Source organism: Pseudorasbora parva, chromosome 17, assembly GCF_024679245.1.
Source record: "Pseudorasbora parva isolate DD20220531a chromosome 17, ASM2467924v1, whole genome shotgun sequence".
Classification (NCBI taxonomy): domain Eukaryota; kingdom Metazoa; phylum Chordata; class Actinopteri; order Cypriniformes; family Gobionidae; genus Pseudorasbora; species Pseudorasbora parva.
The window spans coordinates 9,949,403-9,971,833 of NC_090188.1; the positions used below are offsets into that span (position 1 = coordinate 9,949,403).

The following is a 22,431-nucleotide window of genomic DNA, read 5'->3' on the forward strand; positions in this document are numbered from 1 at the left end:
AAATGTCCAATATGACTGAACATTAAACACTAACATTAAATATAACAACATTTTTCCCTTACAGAAAAAAAACATAAAATATTTAAATACTCTCCTAATGCAAAACATGTCAACAAACATGATTTATGTAGTTTTAACACAAATTAATTAAGTAAACTTCTGTTTTAATATATCAGGTTGAGTGAACACAATTCAATTATAACAAAATTAGATATGTTTAAGTGAAAAGAATTTAAGTGTCATATATACGAAGGGCCTGAATAATTTTTTTGTCACTCAATCATCACAACTTCTCCAAACACACTCCTTCCAGGATGGACAGCAAGGTATTGATGATCAGTTATAGTAACTAATATAACAAAACTAATGCACCTAAATTATACCTTTAAGAACATGTATAATTGGTTTAAATACCAATGGTTTAACCATTGACTTCCATAAAAGTAAAAAAATACAATGGAAGTCAGTGTTTGGTTAGAAACATTCTTCAAAATATCTTCTTTTGTGCTAAGCCAAAGAAAGAAATTCAAATTAATTAAAAATGTTTGGTGAACTATGTCTTAAATATCCTTTCATAGCTTAATAACGTTTGTTTGTTTAACTGTTTTATTGCTCTCCTAATTTGTAAATCACTTTGGATTAAAGTGTCTGCAAAATGATTACATGTAAATGTATCTTATTCCACACAAAAAAAAGAAGAAAAAAAAAGATATAAAATAACTTAAAAATAATCTGCCTCTGGTACTTCTGTATAAATATATTTTAAAAAATAAACTCTTTTTTTTGGACGTTAACACTTCAAGCTGTTTTTTCCAAGAAACTCAATTATTATTAAAATATTAATGTGTAAGTGCTGGGCTCATATACAGTTGAGCAATGGTTTTTGATTAACATCTTATCTAGATAAGGTGCGGTCACATTAAAGGTGCCTTAGAATGAAATATTGAATTAACCTTGCCATAGTGAAATAATAAGAGTTCAGTACAATAACATCACATACTGTGAGTCTCAAACACCATTGCCTTCTCCTTCTTATGTAAATCTCTTGCATGAAAAACACCACGAAAAATAAGTGATTCTCAAAATAACGCCAACCGTGACGCAATCGTTGGGATCATTTATATGCACACCCCCAACATTTGCGTATGTCCGAACATGTTCATTGTCAGGCAGAACTGACGGAGCCGAATCATCGGGACTCCAGGTAAACAAGCGACACTCGAGGATAGCAAAAACGGCAGCTCTCATGGACACAAATGTCATGTTCCAGGCTGTGCAGGAGATGTTAGGACTTTTCATAGCCTTCCCACAGATAAAAAATGTTAACAGTCATGGTTGATGTTTATTATAATCGGATACCGCAACAATTTAATTAAAAATCGTTCATTTGTACGGCCCATTTCAAGCTTCACTCAGTGTCTTAAACTGAAGAAAGTGGCAATTACAACTGTATTCCTGCAAGCAGTAAGTAGCGATTTCATCCACTTATTGACTGTTTAAACAATTTCTGATTAAATTGAAAGTTTCTTAGAGAGAGCAGATAACGCAAGATTCTTGGACAGTAACAATAGGAAACTCCAAGTACCATACAAAACTAAATAGTGTGTCTAATGACAAAGGTTAATATTATTTTGTATTACAAAATACAACCGTAGATACTTTGCTTACAGATCGTTCACGCGATCCTTCTAGCAAATGTCACCTTTTCCACCATATCAGTTAAAACGACAGTCATTTGACAAGGCTATTCATTTTGTAAAAATATATATATTTATATTTTTAAGAACTGAAGTAGGCCTATGATGTTTTTGCATGCTTGTATTTCAGAGTAAATCACAGTCACTGCGAACATTATATAAACATACAATATCGTTGACTAAAAAAAACGAGTCTAAAATGTAGTTTACAAAATAAAAACTTGAACAAAAACCACTGTCGGATGGAAAGAAGAGCGTTCGTGCTTGCGGTTGCCATATTTCAGTAATTTAAATCCCTCAATCAGAGCTTTTCTGTGAAAAGAACATATATACTATCCGATGTTTTACCTAAACATGTACAATCTGGCAACCATATGCACGCGAGCTCTCTCTCTCGCGCGTGCGGATGATCTGAAAACACCAATAAACAAGTAGACTATATTTTATCAATCTCTATTTGAGATGTTCTGCTTAAAGTGTCATTCGGTCGGTCTGTGTTCTGTCAGGACTCACGAGCCGCTTCAATGAACTGCTGTGTGCTGTGAGCGGCTGAAATAAGCCAATCAGAGCAGAGCTCAACATTAATATTCATGACTCTTCCAAATAAGGCAAAAACAGAGCATTACATCCTAGGGACAATTTCTAGGGTTGTAAATGGACCTTTAAAACTGTGTCTGGATATTTTTTGCACTTAAATAAGCTACATACCCTCTATGTAGATATCAGAGAACAATTTAACATATTGTTTCAACTCGTTCTAGGACACCTTTAACCATTGTTCAGCGAGTTTTGTGAGTGAAATTCATTCATTACCATATGAATCCATACAATCCAGAATTTTGTGTGGATTCAAAACATTTTGCAACTGGTTCAAGCTGGTCACACAAATTCACTGTGTTGACCAAAGGGTTGTTATGCTGTGTGAGCCTCTTCATACATCGCTTCACTATTGCCAATAGACAAAAATACTTTTTCTGATCGTGAAATTTTGCTGAAATTTCAATAATGTGACTGGAATTTTCAGATTCACATTTTCAGATTCACATATTTGTAGATGTAGATCTCTATATTGCACAATAAATCTCAGAAACATAACAGTCTGTTTCTACTACTTACATCTATTGTGCTGAGTCTGTCTCACCTCGGAAAGGACTTTAATTTGTCTAACGGGGTCCTCGTGATGGGCTGAAGGTCACCTTAAAGAAAGCGCTTCAGACCCTGAAACAAAAGATAAGTCTGATCCCTTTCATTGGCCCCTAGATGGACGTTAGTTATCTGTCAACCACATCTCCATCTCTGGAAATACCACAGACAGGGTTTTATTCCCGCCATGCTCAGCTGTCAACTGAAAACAGAGAAAGTTTTCCCACTGCCCCAAAACAGATATGATGTTCAACATAGGGCGAAGCATTAGTTACAATGAAATCTAACAGTTTCCTCTATTAAGAATTAAAGGGTTAGTTCACCCAAAAAGGAAAATTCTCTCATTGATTACTTACCCTAATGTTGTTCGACACCCGAAAGACCTCCGTTCATCTTCAGAACACAAATGAAGATAGTTTTGTTGAAATCCGATGGCTCAGACAGACCTTCATTGACACCAATGTCATTTCCTCTCTCAAGACCCATAAAGGCACAAAAGACGTCGTTACAAAGCTCATCTCACTACAGCGATTCTACAATCATATTATAAAGCGACGAGAATAGTTTTTGTTGAAAACTGCTGAAATCACGGGACACTGGCGATCCGAATCATGAATCAATACGCTGATTCAAAACATTTAAAACGTTGTTTTGAAATCGGCCCATCACTATATAAGTCATTATTTCGTTTTTTTGCGCACAAAAACTATTCTCGTCGCTTCATACAATATTTGTGGAATCACTGTAGTTAGTTAGTCACTGTAGTAACTTGGTTAGTTCAACCAAGTTATTGGTTGAACTAACCCTTTACTTTTTGAGCACTTTTCAGTCATAAATGCATGTTGATTTTACTTGGTGTTTTCTAGGTGTTTTCAACTGGTGGATTCAGCTGAGCTGCTTCCAGAGCGGACTGTTTTCAACATAAGTGCAAAGACGACAAAGGGGGAAACAGGAAACCAGCATGTTCCTATTTCCTGTAAGCAGGTGAAGCTGCACTGGTATTCTGTCTTTTATTCTCCAAACCACAGTTCTTGGTGTGCACTAGAACATTTCAGAAATGCATGTCTTTTGTTTTCTTTTAAGACCAGATCAGGCAAAGTTTTATTTGCATTGCCATTGCTGCGTAACCACAAAGTATAGCTCTTTCCACGCACAGCTTTTAAGTGCTTTTTGAATGTTGAATGCAATAAAAGTATGCAGAAGAGGATCTGTGAGAAGATGATGCCCTCATTTATCCGCATGGACACACATATAGTCAAATACGTAAGCCCACACGCACCCACATCGGCTCGAATGTTTAAGACAATGGCACAACCTCCGCATTTTCAGAAGCACTCATCTAAATCAAGGGAAATTATGCTAATAAAACATCTCATTATTCAGAGCTCAGAGAATCAGTCATTGACATAGCATCATTATAGATCTATTCACAAACACAGATTGGATTTCATGAAAAGGGAGACTCTCATTTCCCACACTTCTTCATCATTTATTCTTATTCTTCATGCCGTGCTTTTAGAGTTATTTCATGAAAAGTGCCGGTGCTTTGGGATGAATGTAAGGGTTTCCCGGTGGGACAGTGGTGACCATTCCTGACAGAGGAGCCTTGTGTCCGTAGTGTGGGGAGCGCTGGATACCAGGGCGGCTTCTAGAAAGGGAAAACTTGGTGAAACTGGGAATGCTCATATTAAAGGAATATTCTGGATTCAGTCAACAGTACTTGTGGAATAATCGTGATTACCACAAAACTGTAAATGTTAAAATACGTTTTAGTCATACAGCCACGAGACAAAAACAATATGCATATATGGTTAATGTGTATATGTATGTAATACTCTGGTTTTATTGTGAAAAGACATATTGCTTACTAAACTTGTGTGTAATTTTATGTCCAAAATGCTGCTGTAACAATACCAAGAATAACTTGACAGCTAAAAAAATCTGTACATTTTAACAGAAAATTCATGTCAGTGATTAAGCCTACATTTCTGCTTTTAAATCCTTCAAAAATCAGCCCCCATTGTAAGTGTCTCACTTTTTTAATTGAAAGGTTAAAATAAAATAAAATACATTTACTTTTGAGGTAATCAACATTCCACAAATGTTGTTGAAACAGGCTTAAATTATATTGAACCTGGAATATTCAGTTAATCAGTGTAATGCATGAAAAGAAAATACATCAAATAGCTGATTTTAATTTATTATAAATAGGTATTATAATTAAATTGATAAAAGTTATTATAATTAATTAGTTGCCTGACTGTAACATATGTATTTATTTATTTAAAATTTGCCACAGGACCATTTCACGTGAACTAACGACTGAAATAAGGCTAAAAACTGACAAATTTAAAAGAACTGGTGACCTGCACGTGACCTAAAATATACACTTTTCCCTCATACATTAAAACACACTTTAACCCAAAATCTTGAAGTTGGTGGAAAGTTCATAGACATCTTATGTGTCAGCTACTGCATCTATTTACTAATGCTTTGAAAAAGGGAACGTAAAGTAATTCACTTGTGTCGGATTTTCCAGAAAACAAACAATGTCACAGTCTGACATTTATGACGAAAGGTGCAGGAGAATGAAAACAGTTTGGAGACATGTGAATTATCACCAAAAAAGGAGTAGGAAAGAGTTAGAGGAAGTTGTAAAGGTGCTGACTTTCTGCTGTAAGGAAAAGAGATGGGAGGCCTGTTTTATCGGCAAAGGAAACAGATTTCAGAGCACCGGTGACTCCAGGAAAATGGATCTGTGTTGAGTAAAAACCACGATTACCACCGGCAACAAGAGCAGCTCAGCTTAGGATAGGGCCATCTGGAGAGGTCTGCTCCAAAAAGACGGTAAAGCAGCTCTTCTGGGGCCCAGCTAGGAAACACGTTTTCAAAAAAAACCACCCTGTCCCTGGGTGAGGAGTTTGGTTTTCCTCCAGTGCTTCTCTCAAACACCTCCTCCTCCTTCTTCCTCTTTACTAGAGCTGCAGATGCCTCATTCCTATACTCATTCTGAAAGCCGAGGACATTTTGCCGTTGCAGACAGAGGGTGGAAGAGCGCTGCTGGGCTGGTTTTGTTCCCAGTAGTGTCTGTCTGATTTGACTCTTCACAAACCCACAGAAAACAACAGTGCTTCATGACTTATTTGGCCATTTTCCATTTTTAAAATATAGAAATTAAAGTATCTTCTTCCATTATTGTACTAAAGCACATCTCATTATTTATGCTCTCTGCTTTATAAGATGGTTTGAACTTTGTTCAGCTTGACACGTCATGCAGGGTCTATTAAGCGATGCTGTAAGACGCAGATCACACACCTCCATTCGTAGCCTAGCCACATGCTGTAGAGTAGCTTGAAGAGCAGTAAATCTAGGGCAGACAGAGCCCAGCTTCTGACAGAAGGGGAACATGCGGGAGCTTAAAAAAAAGTTTGACAGTGCACATACTAAGGCAGAAACAGAGACAGAGATCAGAAGATAAAAAATGACTGCAATGGTTTGTGGGAAACGCCCACAGAGTGATCCTGTAATGTGCTTACTGTTACAGGGCATGTTTACTGGAGCACTATTAGAATGACACAGGCTAGGCTTGAATGATTCGCATTCACCATTAGATCATTACTTGATTACTATTATGTTTTAAGCAAATGTAAATGACTTATAGTTTTTGACAAGGAAATTATGCAAGATTATTCGAGTATTCAATTCTTTATATTCTTGTTGAATAATAAAATTATAAATGATTAACTTATTTCAGTGAATTTGTGTATGTTTGTGGTTTTGACCACAAAAGAGGACTTATAAAAGAACGGTCTGAATACGAAGCACTGCTGCCACCTACTGAGACAAAATGGTACAGTGAGATTTTATGGTGATGATGATAATAATAATAAAAAAAAATGTGATAAGGTCTTAAAGGTGGATCGATCTAATGAAAATAAATGCAGTCTTAATTTTTGCATAAAGAAAATGATTAAGCCTTTTATTTTAGGACCTTTAAGATTGTTTTCTTAGTTTGCCAATATTAACATGTAACTTGTCATGTTCTGTGCAAATTCTGTAGTTCTCCAACCATTTTATTGTGATTTTTTTGTTATTATTATTTTAATTGGTGATTTCCATTAGGTTCTCATTAATCCAATACAGACTAGTGTCACTGCTAAAAAAATTTGGTTGGTTTTTGTTGGTTTAACTTAAAAAAGTAAGTAACCTGGTTGCCTAAAAATTGTTATTGAAATTAAAACTTTGAGTTGATACGATAAAGGAAATTTGTTCAATAAATAGAAACTCAAAATATTATTGTATCTGAACCACATAAAAAATTTGATAAATCATGAAAATAGCACTATTTGGCATGTTTCTCTGCATCATCAGAAATAAAACACACACAATTACCCAATATGCTTACAAAATCTTTTAATAATATTTTAATAAAGGTTGTCGAATCTCAAAAAATGTTCATTGTATTTACTAAAAAATTTAATTTCAATGAACTCAAAATTTTAAGGCAACCAGGTAACTTTTTTTCTAAATAATTTTTTACAGTGTGGTATAATTTGGATCCTTATGTTGTTATTTATTTATATTTTGCATATTGAATATTTTGCAATTTTAAAATGAAAATGAATGAAAATGAATATTTTGCATTTTAATTGTAGTTATTTTGTGTGTGGTTTTGTCATTGTTTTTGTAAGGTTTTTTTTAAAGTTCTTTTTTTAATTCAGTTTTAGTTTTAGTTATTTTCTCTATCAACACAAAAAAATAGTTGCTGCCTTAATTTTCTAAGTACAATCAACTTAGGTATTTAAGTTATTTAATTTATTATAAATTACATTATACTGACTTAAATTTGTTGAATCTTGTGTCGCAAGTTGAAAATTGCTTAACTTATTTTGATGAGTTTGAAACAACATAAAAAAGCATATCTTGATTATAACTTGATCTAAATCTATTAGCCTTACAGTTTGTTTTTTTACAATCACTAGGACATGTTTCTCAATACTAAATTTTTTTTTTTTTCAAAACTCTTCACACAGTTCTCCTAACCATCTTTTAGTTTGGCACAGCAGTTAATTTCACATTCAAAATGCACTGCCAATCAACTCATTCTTCCAGAACACTAGCAAAGGTTTTCAACCAACAAACACTTTCTCCCTCATAAAACACAAACCTAACAAACACTAACATCAGGCAGCATATGTTTTCTTTTGTAAAATTTCTTTGCAATACAAGAATGACTCTTTGTGCTTTTTATAATTCACTGCATTTGTTACATAGCCCACATTTACATTACAATACACAATTATTCCTAGGTTTCCCCTTTTGAATGGATTGTATAAAACTGAAAGACTAACACTTGTGTAGGTGTTTGTAACCCGGGTGATCCAGGCTAAGTAAAGAAGAAGTAGTTTAAAGGTGGAAAAAATACAGTTTTTCTCAATTGTTGACACACAAATACTGCACTCTAAAAAAATGCTGGGTTAAAAACAACCTAAGTTGGGTTGAAAATGGACAAACCCAGAAATTGGGTTGTTGGAACTCAATGAATGGACCCATTCAAATTGCACCTTATTTTTGTTCCTTATTTTCACAAGGAACAAACTGACACTCAAATAGGCACACTCACTCTGTAAGTAAATTCTAATGTTGTTTTGTATGTAGACTACTGTATGTGCAACTTTGTGTTGGTTGGGATCAGAATCAGAAAGAGCTTTATTGCCAAGTGTGCTTTCACACACAAGGAATTTTTTTTTGGTGCTGAAGCTTCCAGTGCACATAAACAATACAAATACAACACGGGAATAAAAAATTCTAAGAAGAAAAATATGAAGAAAAATATAAACAGTATAAGGTCACGGTTACGTTTAGTCAGAAGACATAGATTATGAGCACTTACAGTATTTGGGTGGTAAGAATAAATATAAATAATGAATAATATAAGTAATCACCTGAGTTTAGGAGATATTGGGGGGGGGGGTTAACTGTTCAAGAGGGAATTGGCCTGTGGGAAGAAACTGTTCCTATGCCTAGATGTTCTAGTGGCCAGTGATCGGAGTCGCCGTCCTGATGGTAACAGTTCAAACAGGAGGTGTGCGGGGTGAGTGGAGTCTGTGATGATTTGGGCTACACTACTGTAAATTATTTTGTGGGAAAAATTCAATATTTTTGTTACTGTGTATCTGTCTGTTCTGAGTATAAAAATGTATGTACTGTCTGTCAGCCTAAGCGAAACACTGAACCAAAAAAGACCCAAGTCATTATGATGAAGCCAGCACGATCATCGACCTCTAGGGGTTAACTGAATCAATTCAGTTTATATTAAGTTATATTTTGATGGGAAAGAGTGATTCATTGAGTTGGGAAGCGGAAATACATTTTGTACGCTAATTCAAGTTGAAGAAAAAGGTGCCATTTGAGGCGTTATAGTGTTTTACTGACAACTACTGACAGTTTGGAAGAATAACCCCAAATGGACTCGATTTCAAAGCTGCAATCCCCTGTTCTGGTGCACATATAAATGTCAACGCAGAATGACAAGAGAAAATGTTTATTTACTATTTAATACATTTTATTTAATTTACTTGCATTATTATGCTGTTATATTATGATTATATATATGCAGTGGCGTAAAATATTCTTAAAGGGTTAGTTCACCCAAAAATGAAATGTCATTTATGTTCCACACCCGTAAGACTTCCTTTCATCTTCAGAACACAGTTTAAGATATTTAATATTTAGTCCGACAGTGTATCTAAGGGTAGGAACACTATACTGTCCTTGTCCAGAAAGGAAATAAAAACATCATCAAAGTAGTCCATATGTGTCATCAGTTAGTTAATTAGAATCTCTTGAAGCAATGAAAATACATTTTGGTCCCAAAATAACAAAAACCACGACTTTCTTTAGCATTGTCTTCTCTTCCGCATTTGTTTTCAAACCTCAAATAAAGATTCAAACGGTATTGAATCAGCGGATTGAGTCATGATTTGGATCGCGCGTCAAACTGCCAAACTGCTGAAATCATATTCGCGGGGGCACTGTAGTGCGATTGAAAGGGGCACTTTCACTTTCAAAGGGGCAGAGGCTACAAAAAGCGAAACTAGAGTGGAGGCATAATATAAGTTTCACACTCCGTCATGGCCAGGTCATGAGAAAATGACGAGACAGCTTTTCACCTTGACGAGAAATCTTGTCACATTTTAGTGGCACAAGATCTCGTCACACCCCTAGTGAATGTGAGGCAAGATGTAAAGCGCTTTGGATGGCCATGGGTCTGTTGAAAGCACTACATATATTTTTGCATTACATTTATGGGAATGAGATTTTTTTGTGTGCATTGTTTAATGAGATTTTGATTGAGTTTTATAAAAAAAGAAGAAGTATATAAAGACTAAGAAAGACTATATAGTTACATGATAGATGAAACTCAATGAAAGCTCTGTATATTTGTAAATACAGTTACATAACTACAATTATGAACAACATTAGTTTGAGCAATAAAACGAAAAGCACAAGGCTTTATTTGAAGCGAACACATACATTTACAAAATGTATATTTTTTAAGAACCCTTTACACTATTTGGATAAGAGTGTCAGTCTAATGATTAAGAGAAAAGTTATTATTTGTCATGTCAAGACAATAATGTAATTTCCAAATTTCCAAACCACTTGCTCTAAAGGGTCACGGTATGATGGAAAGATGGTCAGTCCATTGCAGACAAAGCCAAATATCTTAATCTGAAATGCTGTACTGACTTACCCTGTTGTTTGTGGTGTATACGGTAAAGAAGGCAGACTGACAGCTGAGGTTTGTGATCTGCCAAACTTGGCTTTTCCAGTGTAACCAGGTATAGTAGTTCGGCTACAGAGAAAAACAAAACCTCTTCCTTATGAACAGTTCTGTAGAAGGTTTATGATGTATACACACATACACAGATCAAACTCATACTAGCTGGCAGGGGTGTGGGGAGGGACTGTGGTCCGCAGAACAGTCAGAGGGACGAAGTCTTCTTCTGGGACGTCCGCACTGCCCATGTTCTCAGAGCCTACCGTACCGCTGTACAGAGAGATCACAAATATCTCTCAAAGTCTTAATGGCATACTTCCCAGCTTTTTCATATTAAACTATGTTATTCCCTTATCTAAAACGAGTTGATACATACCTCTCTCGTCTTAGTGCGTTCACTTAATCGCTCTGACACGCGGTGACGATCTGATAGCAGCTTAGCCCACTAAGCCCAGTTCATTCACTATGGTACCAAACAAAGATAAAGTTTGAAGCGGCCAAAAACCTCCACGTTTTCCCTATTTAAATACAGTTATATGAATAGTTGAACGACCAAGTATGATGATATAAAATAAAACGTGGAGCTTTTCTCAGCGGATTAAAAAGGAGAACTATAATGTATGGCGGAATAGCACTTCTGAGAGTACTTCGACTCAGCGCAGTAAAAAGTCCCGCCTGAAACATCTTCCCTCCCTATTATGGACAGAAATGAGAGAGGGAGGGGGAGATGTGAGGGAGGATGTTTCAGCCGGGACTTTTTACTGCGGCAAATCGAAGCGCCACGTTTTATTTTATGTCATCCTACTTGATCGTTCAACTATTTGTGTAACTGTATTTAAATAGGGAAACCGTGGAGGTGTTTGGTCACTTGAAACTTGATCTCTGTTTGGTACCATAGTGAATGAACTGGGCTTAGTGGGCTAAGCTAAATGCTATCAGATCATCACCGCGCGGCAGAGCGATTAAGTGCACGCACTGAGACGAGAGAGGTGTGTATCAACTCGTTTTATTTAAGGGAATAACATAGTTTAAAGCGGTGAAGTATCCCTTTAATATATGCATAATGGTAGGGTAGGTAAGAATGATCTAAAACACTTTTGTCCAAATTTGTTTAAACTTTCTTTATATGTCAATATGTAGTGAATGTGACGTACATAATTCACCCTTGTTATTATATATGGTTCTATATACTGCTGAGGATTAACACAGTACTGTTCAGGGATCGTGGTCCCTTTAAATTGTGCTGATGCGTGTTAACGTTTGTGACGTTGGTTAACACCCACTTGAGGAAAGTGTTGTTGTTTTTCGTTTGGTTATTAAACAAGACACTGGTGGTAAATCTTTAAGAATGCTAAAACTGAAAAGTGGTAGAAGACTGCTTGATTTATTGAAGAAATATAAACTATATAAGTAGCTACATTTAGATTATTTTTATTTTTTTTGTAAATTAATTTATTAATTTATTATTTGCTTCATTTATATCTAGTTGTGCTCTGTTATTTAGTATTTGATTCTGATTTTGAATTGCCTTATTGTAATTATGTTTGTTGACAGAAAACAAAAACAAAACAAAAAACAAGACATTGGTGCTCAACTGAGAAGTTGTCGCTTGTTATTCACAGCAATTTCCACAAATACATAATTAAAATGTAAGTACTCTGAAAAAGAGATTATAAAAATCGAGTAACTCTAGACTTTTTAATCTGTAATAAAAAAAACACCGGTCATTATTTTCGTTCGGGGACAAAACAAGTGATTGGCTTGGGCGACTGTCACTCTCTTTCGCTACCATGGCAACCACCGCTTCCGCTACAGGTTCTGCCCACTCATGCCCGCACCACTAGGAAGAGCAAAAGCATTCAAAGCGCACGGTGCTGGGTTTTACGGTCAGCGAAGGCAAACAATGCACAAAAAAGGAAGACAGTAGGCCTACAAGTAAAGGCAATGCACAAAAAGTATTTGGATAAACAAAGAAATCAAACGCGAGTAAATATCAGCGTGGCTTTCCAACGATGGCGAGAACTGAGGGACCTCAAGGGACTGAAAAACGACTCATTGCTGGCTGTATTTCTACTGGACAGGTAATCTTTCATTTTTATTATACATTTATTCGGTTTATGTTTTCATGAAGCATGTATCTAGTGACGGGCAGACCGAGGCTTCGTGAAGCACTGAAACAGTTGAAGCAAATGTGCCGAAGCTTCGAAACAACACCCGACACCCGTCTCCATGACGCCATCTAGTGGACACTTGCGTGTATTTATCTGAAAAAACCTTGACAGTACTGTAGGCCTATGTAAAAAAACACACACACACAAAAAAAACTTAAATTTTAACATCTATCTGACACCTTTTGTTTTTTGTTTTTGTGTCATGAAAAATTAAGATTATTAAAAGAAATAAAGCCACACTGTCATTTGTTACATAACATTTTTATTCAAAAATATGAATTGCTCTGCTGGTGAAGGACTTAGTCAACGTATATATATATATATATATATATATATATATATATATATATATATATATATATATATATATATATATATATATATACGTTGAGGTGATAAATACTCAATATGCTTAGTTCAAGTTGATCGGTGTTGTGTTAAATTTCACAAAATGTAACTTTAGATAACAAAATGCATGTGTGAAAGCTAGTACACCGCATCCAGGAACTTTTTTTAGAACTAAGTTAGCTTTAGCTGCTATTAATCAACAATGCTTTCATCATGGAAACTATTACATGCAAAACACAGTATATGTTATGAATCTTACTCGAAATTAATCTTCATCACAGTATAACTGATGTTATTGGGGAAAAATTTGTATCAATGCTACCCGTTTTTAGTTTTGCCTTATAAATATAACTAGCTCGTTAACGAATCAACCAAAAATATATTTGAAACTTTACCAGTATCGGTATTCTAGCTTGATAGTGAGTACTAAAATCTTATTTGTTTATATTCATACTGATAAAGTTCGATTATTTTATTACATGTGATTCTGATATGATGTCACTACATGCACACCGCTCCTCTCAGGTAAATAATGCTTCTTCCAGCTGAGCGGTCGGCGAAGCGCGTTCATGTATTTTGGGGGCGTGGTTTGGGAAGAGCCTAAAAGGGAGAAGGTGGAGTGAATGGAAATATAGAGTCTTTAAAACAGTCGTGAGAGGGCTACAGACACTCAAATTTTATACTTTCTTTTAGAGTACTTACATTTTAATTTTGTATTGTTAGCCTATATAAAGAACGTTTAAACACATTTGGAAAAAAAGTTTTTTAACCAATTCTTACCTACCCTACCTTTAAACAGCAATAAACTGTCAAATGTCACTGTAAAATGACATGATCAATACGTCATGACAACATGTTTTTACATTACTTATACCTTAATAAGCCATCTTTTTTAAAGTTATACAAGATTCTAATTTTAAGTCAGTTTAATGTGTTTTTTTACTGTGTTGTTTAATATGTTTGTGTTTAGAAATGATAATTACTTTACTAAAGATATCCACTTACCAATATAAAGGTACATGGCCTGATTTTGGACATGGACTGGTGCTGTTCATTGAAAACAATTGTCAGAAACAACACAATTTATTATACACAGAGATTGATATAAATATGCAAGTATAGGCTACAGTACAAACTCAGAACCTAAAAATAAAAAAGTTGTAGCTCAAACAGTAGAGAATGATATTAGAAATGCCAAGGTCATGTGTCAGGAAATTAAGCAAGAACTGCTAACATTGTTACTACAGTGTTGTTATCCCGATGCAGACGAGGACGATTTGGTATCGGTTCAGTAATAGACCATAACCGGTTATAATGTTACTGACGTCACGCATAATGTTATTTGTCACGCACGTGTATTGTCACGGCAGAATACAGGGAGAGGGAGGCGAGAGTCGCGAGTGAAAGTAATTAAATATGCACCAACTATTTTAAAAGTCGACATCTGTGCACATTTCGGCTTTTAGAAAAATCCCGTTAAGCACTACGGGAGAAACTATTTCATTTACAATTGGCCACGTAAACGTGTCTCTGAAAAACGGATATAAATCTGATTCTGATCTTCAATTCCCGCACTATATGCAGATTTAAAGGAGCTCACGTCACTGAAAAAAAAAGAAAGATATAAGCTGCGTTTTATTGATCAACAGCTGATTTCACAATCAAAGACGCCAATATGAGCGAGCGCAGCCACAGCACTGGTAAGATCATTCAGTTTCTTTACCCTTAATGAAGATGATTGTATCTTGAGCACCTACGACTTTACTTTCGGTTTAATTTGCGGTAGTTTGTGCGTCGGCTTAATGAAGAGATACTCGTCTGTGGCGATGCGTGCTGCAAATCGCAGTCATATCTATAACATGAGTCAGAGTGTTAGTAGACTGGTAGGGTTAGAATAAGTTAACATGTAGTTGCAAAGTTACTTATTGTGTAGTAGTACATCTGTTGGAGCATCATAATAAAGAGTTACTAAGCAGACGTCTACTAATACTCTAATGAGGGTTAGGTGACATGTACACTGTAAAAAAAATATTTAGAAAAAAGTTACCAGGTTGCCTTAAAGCTTTGAGTTCATTGAAATTAAAAAGTTGAGTTAATACAATGATAATTTTTTGAGATTCAACAACCTTTATTAAAATACTAGTAAAAGATTTTGTAAGCATATTGGGTAATTGTGTTTTATTTTTGATAACACAGTGAAACATGCCAAACAGTGCTATTTTCATGATTTATCAAATGTTTTATGTGGTTCAGATACAATAATATTTTCAGTTTCTATTTATTAAAAACATTTCCTTCATTGTATCAACTTGTATCAACAAAGTTCAATAAACTCAATTTTAAGGCAACCAGGTTACTTAAGTTAAACCAACATTTTTTTTACAGTGTAGTTGCAGAGTTACTTGTGGTCAACAGAATGTTCAAAAGGGACTGTCAAAATAAAGTATTAATAATGTGTCTGCCAAATGCATTACAGGGTTATTTAAATAACTTACAAGCTGATGGGTTTCTTTGTGTTAAATATGCCACGAATCTGATGTTTGTTCCAATGTGATCCAATAGCCTGAAAGCGAAGAAATCTCTCTCAATGTCTTAGATCTTCAGCGGAAGTAACCTCATTTCCAATGCAGCAGACTTACCTGCCACAACTCTGGTCTGCTGTAGTATCGCTTCAGCACGAAACGTTGACTCACAGGGTCAGCCATTTTTTCCAGTGTAGTTGTGGGTGGTTTGTGGTGAGGAGGTAACTTTGAGTCCCAGTCTACATTCTCATAACCTCTACACAGAGCATATCCACACACAGGCATAAGGGATACAAACACTCGTATCTACATTATCCTACAAAGGTGTTTAAGCCCTTAAGCCCTGAAGGCATTTTTAGAGTTTTTTTTGTCTGAGTGACATACACAAAAGTAAAGCCTCATAACTCCAAAATTATAGCAAGAAGAGTCAAATGGTCGGTATAATTTGTTAGCACACTTTTATATATATTTTTAGATAAAAGACCATTTTTATTCTTATTTGACATTCAATAACTCTTTGGGTGATAAAAAAATCTTTGGGTGATATTCCCCTATAGGCAGGGCTTGACATTAAGCATGTTCATGTGCTTGTCCTTCGGACAAGTAAATTGTTAATTGTTAATTTCAAATTTGTGATATTTTTAACTTTCATAAAGGGCATTTCCCCCTAATCTTATTAAATATAGGCCATGCTTCAGGTTTAATTTTATATTGTTAAATTTGATAAATAGAGAACACTATAAGGGCTGTTACCAATCAAATTAAATAATTTACACTGAAAAATAATAACTGCGTTAAATAATGTTTAGAGATTTGTAGTTTTGAATAGACAAAATAGAAATGTTGGAAAGAAACATTTAAACATGAAACTAAACCTCCAGTAGGTGGCAGAAGATGGCCGTCTTAATGAGTGAATCATTGAGTCGTTCATTCAAACGATTCATTCAAACACTGAATCCTACCAGTAACACTTGTTGCTGTGGGACACGTTACAGTTCTGCAAATTAACGATTTTCGCTGCTAAAATAGAACAAAACACTCAATATAGCATCTAAAATGTAAGTGATGTTAAGTGAATGTTAGTGAATGTTAATTACTTGTTTATGGAGCTGTCATATGAAATCAGTGTCATTTTAAGTCGTGATAGTATTCAGGAAAACGCTCTAGTGTTGTAATTTCTCCTCGAGAGGCTCCACGAGCGTTTACAGCGCGACCTTTTTATCGTCAGTTCATTATATATTATCATCCACTATCGATCCCGACTTACACTAAATTAATGCACAATCATTCTTGCATTTTGGTGATTCGCTAGTTATTTTTTGTTTTAATCAGGCTCTTGTCCGTCGGGCAAGTAAAATTCTCTTTCACTTGTCCCTTCAAAAAACCCACTTGTCCCGGACAAGCGGACAAGCGCTAATGTCGAGCCCTGCCTATAGGGATGCGCGGTATACCGGTACTGGAAAAATACCGGTGTATATTTTGTTTAAAACGGTACGAAAACATGATTTTGCACATTTCGGTATATGCTGCTTTTCCGAAGTTCACCGCTAGATGGCAGCGCGCTACCCAAACTGACCCGAAACTACCGGCATAGATAACTTAGATAGACGAACAAAATGAATAAAGCAGGAGAATCTCACTCAAGATGCCCAAAACGAATTAATAAGGAGAGGAGTAGAAGTGACATTTGTAATAACTTTGCTTATAAAACTGATGAAAAACCATCAAACCTAGCCAAGAAGCATCTGTCACTATTCTGACTTCTTAAGAGATCGACAGGTCAGTGGATCATTCAAACCATCTCATTTAAACATTTATTTTCTTTTTACACTGCTCAACGCACATACATAGCCTAACATAAGATCGAATATCACAAAATCTCCAGCTTTCGTTTCAACCAAAGACATTTAGATCCCATGTTTGCATGAGTAGGCTACTATTGCACTATTTACATTCGCGTTAGACACAACCGACTGTGTTTATGTGAATACTCACTAAAGACGGACATTTTTACATAATTCTGTGTATTTGACTGTTTAAGTAAACTTAATTTGTAATGTGCAAGGTCTACGATGTGTGTCGTTGTTATGAGCTCATATCTCCTGTAACTGTTATTACGAAATGCTATAAAATCACGTGCATGTTCAAATGATTTCCATTATCCATCCCGAGATGAACGTGAAATTTTGAATCGGATTATGCAGATTGCTTTAGTGTAGTGCGATGTCTTTTGAAACCAGAAGCAATTTGCTAATTTTGAGAGATTTTTGCTGAAATTATTTCTCACAAGAAAGTTTTTAAATGACTGATTTGATGTGATAAACTTTGCTTATTCATTTACTAATAAACATTTGTGGTAATTTCACATTTTATAAACTCAAAACTTGCACAATTGTATTCATTCCCGAGTAATATACCCGGGCTAATATCAGACCATGTGGTATCGATTTAATATCGGTACTTCGGTATTAGATTGTGGTACCGTACCGAAGCCAAAATTGTGGTCTCGAGCCATCCCTATTCCCCTATATGTGGTCTGCATCTGAATCAAATTTTGTGGTAATAACATGAAGTTATAAAAAAATCCAAGCATCTGCAACAAAGGTAGCCTTTTTGTTCAGTCCTTGACACCCAGAAGGCATTTATAAAATTGTTGTTTTCTGAGTGACATACACAAATTTAAAGACTCATAACTCATAACTATATAGAAAGAAGAGTCAAAAAGTATCTATCATTTGTTAGAACACTTTATATTTTAAGGCTGAGAAACTGCTGATAAAAGACAAATAAAAAAAATATTTTTTTTTTACATATTAGACATGTGCCAATTTTCGATAATGCGATTTATCACGATAATGAATATGCACGATATTGTTATCGTGGGCACTTTAAAATATCGTAAATAATAATTTATTTACAATTTATAATTTTTTTATAATGCACTTAAGAATACTTTGCCCACCAACCATATAAATGCTCAACACCGCTTTATTCTGCGTCAAAGGGACACGCGCTCAGATATGAACAAGCCGAACGCGCGTTTGCACATGACTGAACCTGTGAAGGAGACGCGCTGCTGAAGTGCCGCTCAGTGACAGCAGAGGGCGCTGATGAACTGCAGAATGCTACGGTTACCCCGGAAACCAGCAAACAAACAAAAAAAACTCTTTTAAAACAGCCATTCGTTTCTGTAATCTCAATGTTGTTCATCACAGCACCAAATACTTAATACTTAAAGACTTAATAGGCTATTTATTTTCAAATTTAAACATTTTTATGTTTTAATCTGGACTACAACATGCCCTAACTATTAGAACTGTTCTAATTATTTGTTATTGTTCAGTATAATGTTGAGATACGACTTCATTAGTTAACATGTTAATTCATTATTACCAAACTGACAATGAAAAATACTTATAAAGAATTAATCATTCTATGGTAATTTCTTAGTTACTTTTTAATAACATTAAAATCAAAATCAAAATAACTTTTTTAATGGACCTAAGATAAAACTAACATTGATCAGTATTTCTTAACTAACATTACCAAAAAAATTATACTTTCTGTACCAAATGTAGCTATCGCTCAATCTTAGTTAATGCATTAAATAATGAGACCTTATTGTAATTTGTTACCTGTTGTTCTTTATAGCCTAATTCTTTTGCACTTTAATCTGTTTGAAAATTGTACTTTTACAGCTCTGAAAAAATCAAGAGACCACTTAACATTGATTTCTCAATGAGGGGTCTCTTAATTTTTTTTCCAGAGCTGTATATATTTTTGGTGCACTATTGTATTTAAACATTCAGTTATTTTTGTTCTTACAAAAATAGTTCTTAAAGCTGTTATGATATGGCAACACTTTTTTTGCAACTTATTTCAATATCGTGATAATATCGTATATCGTGATAAAACTTCAGCAATTAATCGCAACATGAAAAATTGATATCGGCACATGCCTAGTACATATCTTATTGTACATGCTATGGGTATCAAGTAACCTACGGGTGTCAAGTAACCGTCGGCGGTACACTTTGAGATTAAGGGGTTAAAGTCACCATTAAATGAAATGAGACCTCAGGGTTCATAATGGCTAAATATTATTACAAATAAACTGTAAGATATCATGAAAAACTTTTGTCTTAGCATAATGGACCGGTATAGTGCAGCAGGTGATATTGTGGCACTAGAAATGACAGGGTCTCTCAGCAAACAATTTGACAAAATGTATACCTTGAATGCACTGTATGTTTTAGATAAAAGTGCCTGTCAAATGTATAAACAGACAAATGATACAAAAAGCACCAATTGGTCAAGTTGAAAGAGCCTTGGACAATAAATTGTAGTTCTGCTGTTACGGGAGCTTTTAGAGCAAACACAGACCTTTGGGCTGCAGAAGTGTAGATGTATTGTCGAGCTGCCACTGGAATGCTATCAAAAAGAACAGATGGTTCTGCAGCCTATAAAGCAATAGTAAAAAGACACAATGGCATATCTCATATGGTCTAAAAGTGTGATGTAATAGGGCAAATATAACAAGTTAAGTTTAAAAAAAACTTTCTTCAATGGAACACAAAAAAGATAATTTTTGAAAAATAAATTGAGCTCTTTTCTATGTAAATGTGGATTAGAGCAGCAAAAGCAGCATACTTCAAGAGGCAGGCCTAGTCAAAAAACTAATTTGACTAAACTTTAAACATGGTGGAAGGGAGAACTACATTCTTTCCCCCCAACAACTATATCATCTTGTCTTGCCGTTACAATTATTTGAAGCGAAAATAGCCTGCATTTGACTGAAATTACAGTCCTGGACTGAAATCCAGATATCCAAAATCTGGATAACATCGTAGATGTGGTTGTCAGTGCATGGGGACATATTTTGGTTTTAAAAAGATTTTCTCAATAGAGAAGAATAAACCTGGTGTCTGCCATGATTCCTGTTCATTCCAACAACAAAGCACTGAATGCAACAAGCTCGTGATCACAACTTCTAAAGTTGGAATCAAGACATTTCTGATAGCATGTGCCTTCACGTCCTATCGGAATTATCGTAGTTATAGTTTTAAAAAACTGGACATAAACTAGATCAAGTCAAAACATTTGAATGTGATTAGCTCGTAATCATGATTCAGAAGTGGGAAGTAGAACATTTCTGATAGGCAGCATTAATAGTACCAGGTGCAAATAGAGCCTAGAAATTAAAGCTAGTTTAAAGTAAATTATGGTTTAAATTCTCAGACTATAGTAACACAACTTGTTACACAATCATTTTATTTTTATACTTTCATGGTGTGTTTGTGTCATTTTTGAAGATTTAAAGCTCAGTCCCATTAACGGTAACTGCGTGTAAAAGAGCGACCAGTACAATTCTTCAAATGTTCTCTTTTTGTGTTCCAAGGAAGACATAAAAGTCATTCTGGTTTGGAGCAACATGAGAGTGAGTAAATGATGACTGTTCATTTTTGGATTAACTAATTCTTTAAGGCACATTTCACATGAATAGTTAATGTTCAGTGCTGTAAAAGTGATAAAGCTTCGAACAAACTGCATACAATAGTAATATTACAGTAGCAGGGATGAATAATTGAGCATGACATACCGCATTTATTTCATTGCTGTCCAGAGAAGGGGGTTTAATACTCTGTGCACTTGTCCAACCTGGTGACAAAGCATATGGAATCCAATAATAAATATGTAAGAGTCTATTTAAACTATTACATTGCTTTTTGCTACACACTGCTGCAGTCACCCCAAATGTGCAGGCCTATAACAAAAAGGTTGCAGTTACCTCCAAGGTTTGCCCTAAATGCTGCATCTGGTTTCACCCTGGAGTTCCACCTCTTGTGCTCAGAATTGTCATATATCAGAGCTGAAGGTCTGGTTGGAGGAGTCTGAGGCCTGTCCCGGGCCCCTGCCGGAACCCACAGATCAGATGGGGTGTAAACCGTTTCAATGAATGGGGTTCTGCTCTTTGCCCCCAGACGCACCTGTGCCCCTGCACTCAGTTGACCGGAGCACGGATCTATTAAAGTCTCGTAGTCACGCAGTGGCACCAGAGGAGTGTTTTCATCAGGCATCTGGGCTCCAGGATTGAATTTGGAGAACGCACGTCTGTCTGTCTGGACCATGCTCTCAAAGTCATACCTTCCCTCTGGACCCTTCTCACAGGGCAGATTCATACGTCTGCACAGCCACCTGCTCACTCCATCTGAACTCACACAGGGCGTCTTGAGAAGTCTTACACGGTACGGTTCTCGTTCCTCTTCCATTAATGATTTATAAAAGCAAACAATTAACCAATAAATGGAATATATTTCCATAAAAGCTGCGCATCTCTTTTAGATGTGGTCTGGTATGTGGGATTATGCAGATGGAGCCACAGGTGTAATCATCAGCATTTGCTGTTGCCAGGAGACTGTGTCATTAGTTTGTCATTAGATTGCCTCCTGTGTCACTGCAGTCAGCGGGAGGTCAAATTACTGGCATGTGTCTGTAAATTGACACGCTGGGATTCAAAAGGCTCACACTGAAGCTAAAACTCATTGTTGAGAAGAATTACAGTTCGTCATCTATTCTGAACAGTGAAATGTGAATTAGAATGATGATTAACTGTTTAAGCAGTAATGACTTTAATTCATGAAGGACGTTGAATGCAAAATAACTAACCGCAATAACATTTAAAGATCACTAGGTGGAGACCTTGATCAGGCAATTTGGGCTATGGTGTTGTCTCGCATAATGATGTGATGTGGTCCCAAATTAAGCCA

The 22,431-nt window shown here is 35.5% G+C and overlaps 2 protein-coding genes across 2 annotated transcripts in view; one reads left to right on the forward strand and one right to left on the reverse strand.

Moving 5' to 3' along the window:
- Positions 1-2,749: 2,749 nt before the first annotated feature.
- On the reverse strand, positions 2,750-21,984 carry LOC137045605 (protein SPMIP7). Its single transcript, XM_067422327.1, has 9 exons — positions 21,453-21,984; positions 21,264-21,322; positions 20,048-20,124; positions 15,782-15,920; positions 15,638-15,705; positions 14,148-14,189; positions 10,786-10,893; positions 10,597-10,698; positions 2,750-4,488 (listed from the first exon to the last, which is right to left on the reverse strand). The coding sequence occupies exons 1-9, from the start codon at positions 21,982-21,984 to the stop codon at positions 4,362-4,364; spliced, it is 1,254 nt and encodes a 417-aa protein (XP_067278428.1). The 3' UTR covers positions 2,750-4,361.
- Positions 12,488-22,431, forward strand: part of mocos (molybdenum cofactor sulfurase) — a 126,250-nt gene continuing 116,306 nt past the window's right edge. Inside the window, exon 1 of the mRNA XM_067422315.1 lies at positions 12,488-12,704. The gene's annotated coding sequence lies outside the window, so the exon portion shown is untranslated. The remainder of the gene's footprint in view (positions 12,705-22,431) is intronic.

Coding starts and splice junctions, on each gene's coding strand:
- LOC137045605 (XM_067422327.1), bottom strand. CDS start 21,984: ATGGAAATATATTCCATTTATTGGTTAATTGTTTGCTTTTATAAATCA. Junction 21,323..21,452: donor ATTTAGGGCAAACCTTGGAG/GTAACTGCAACC, acceptor CTTTGTCACCAG/GTTGGACAAGTGCACAGAGT. Junction 14,190..15,637: donor ACAAAGAAACCCATCAGCTT/GTAAGTTATTTA, acceptor TTCAATGAACAG/CACCAGTCCATGTCCAAAAT.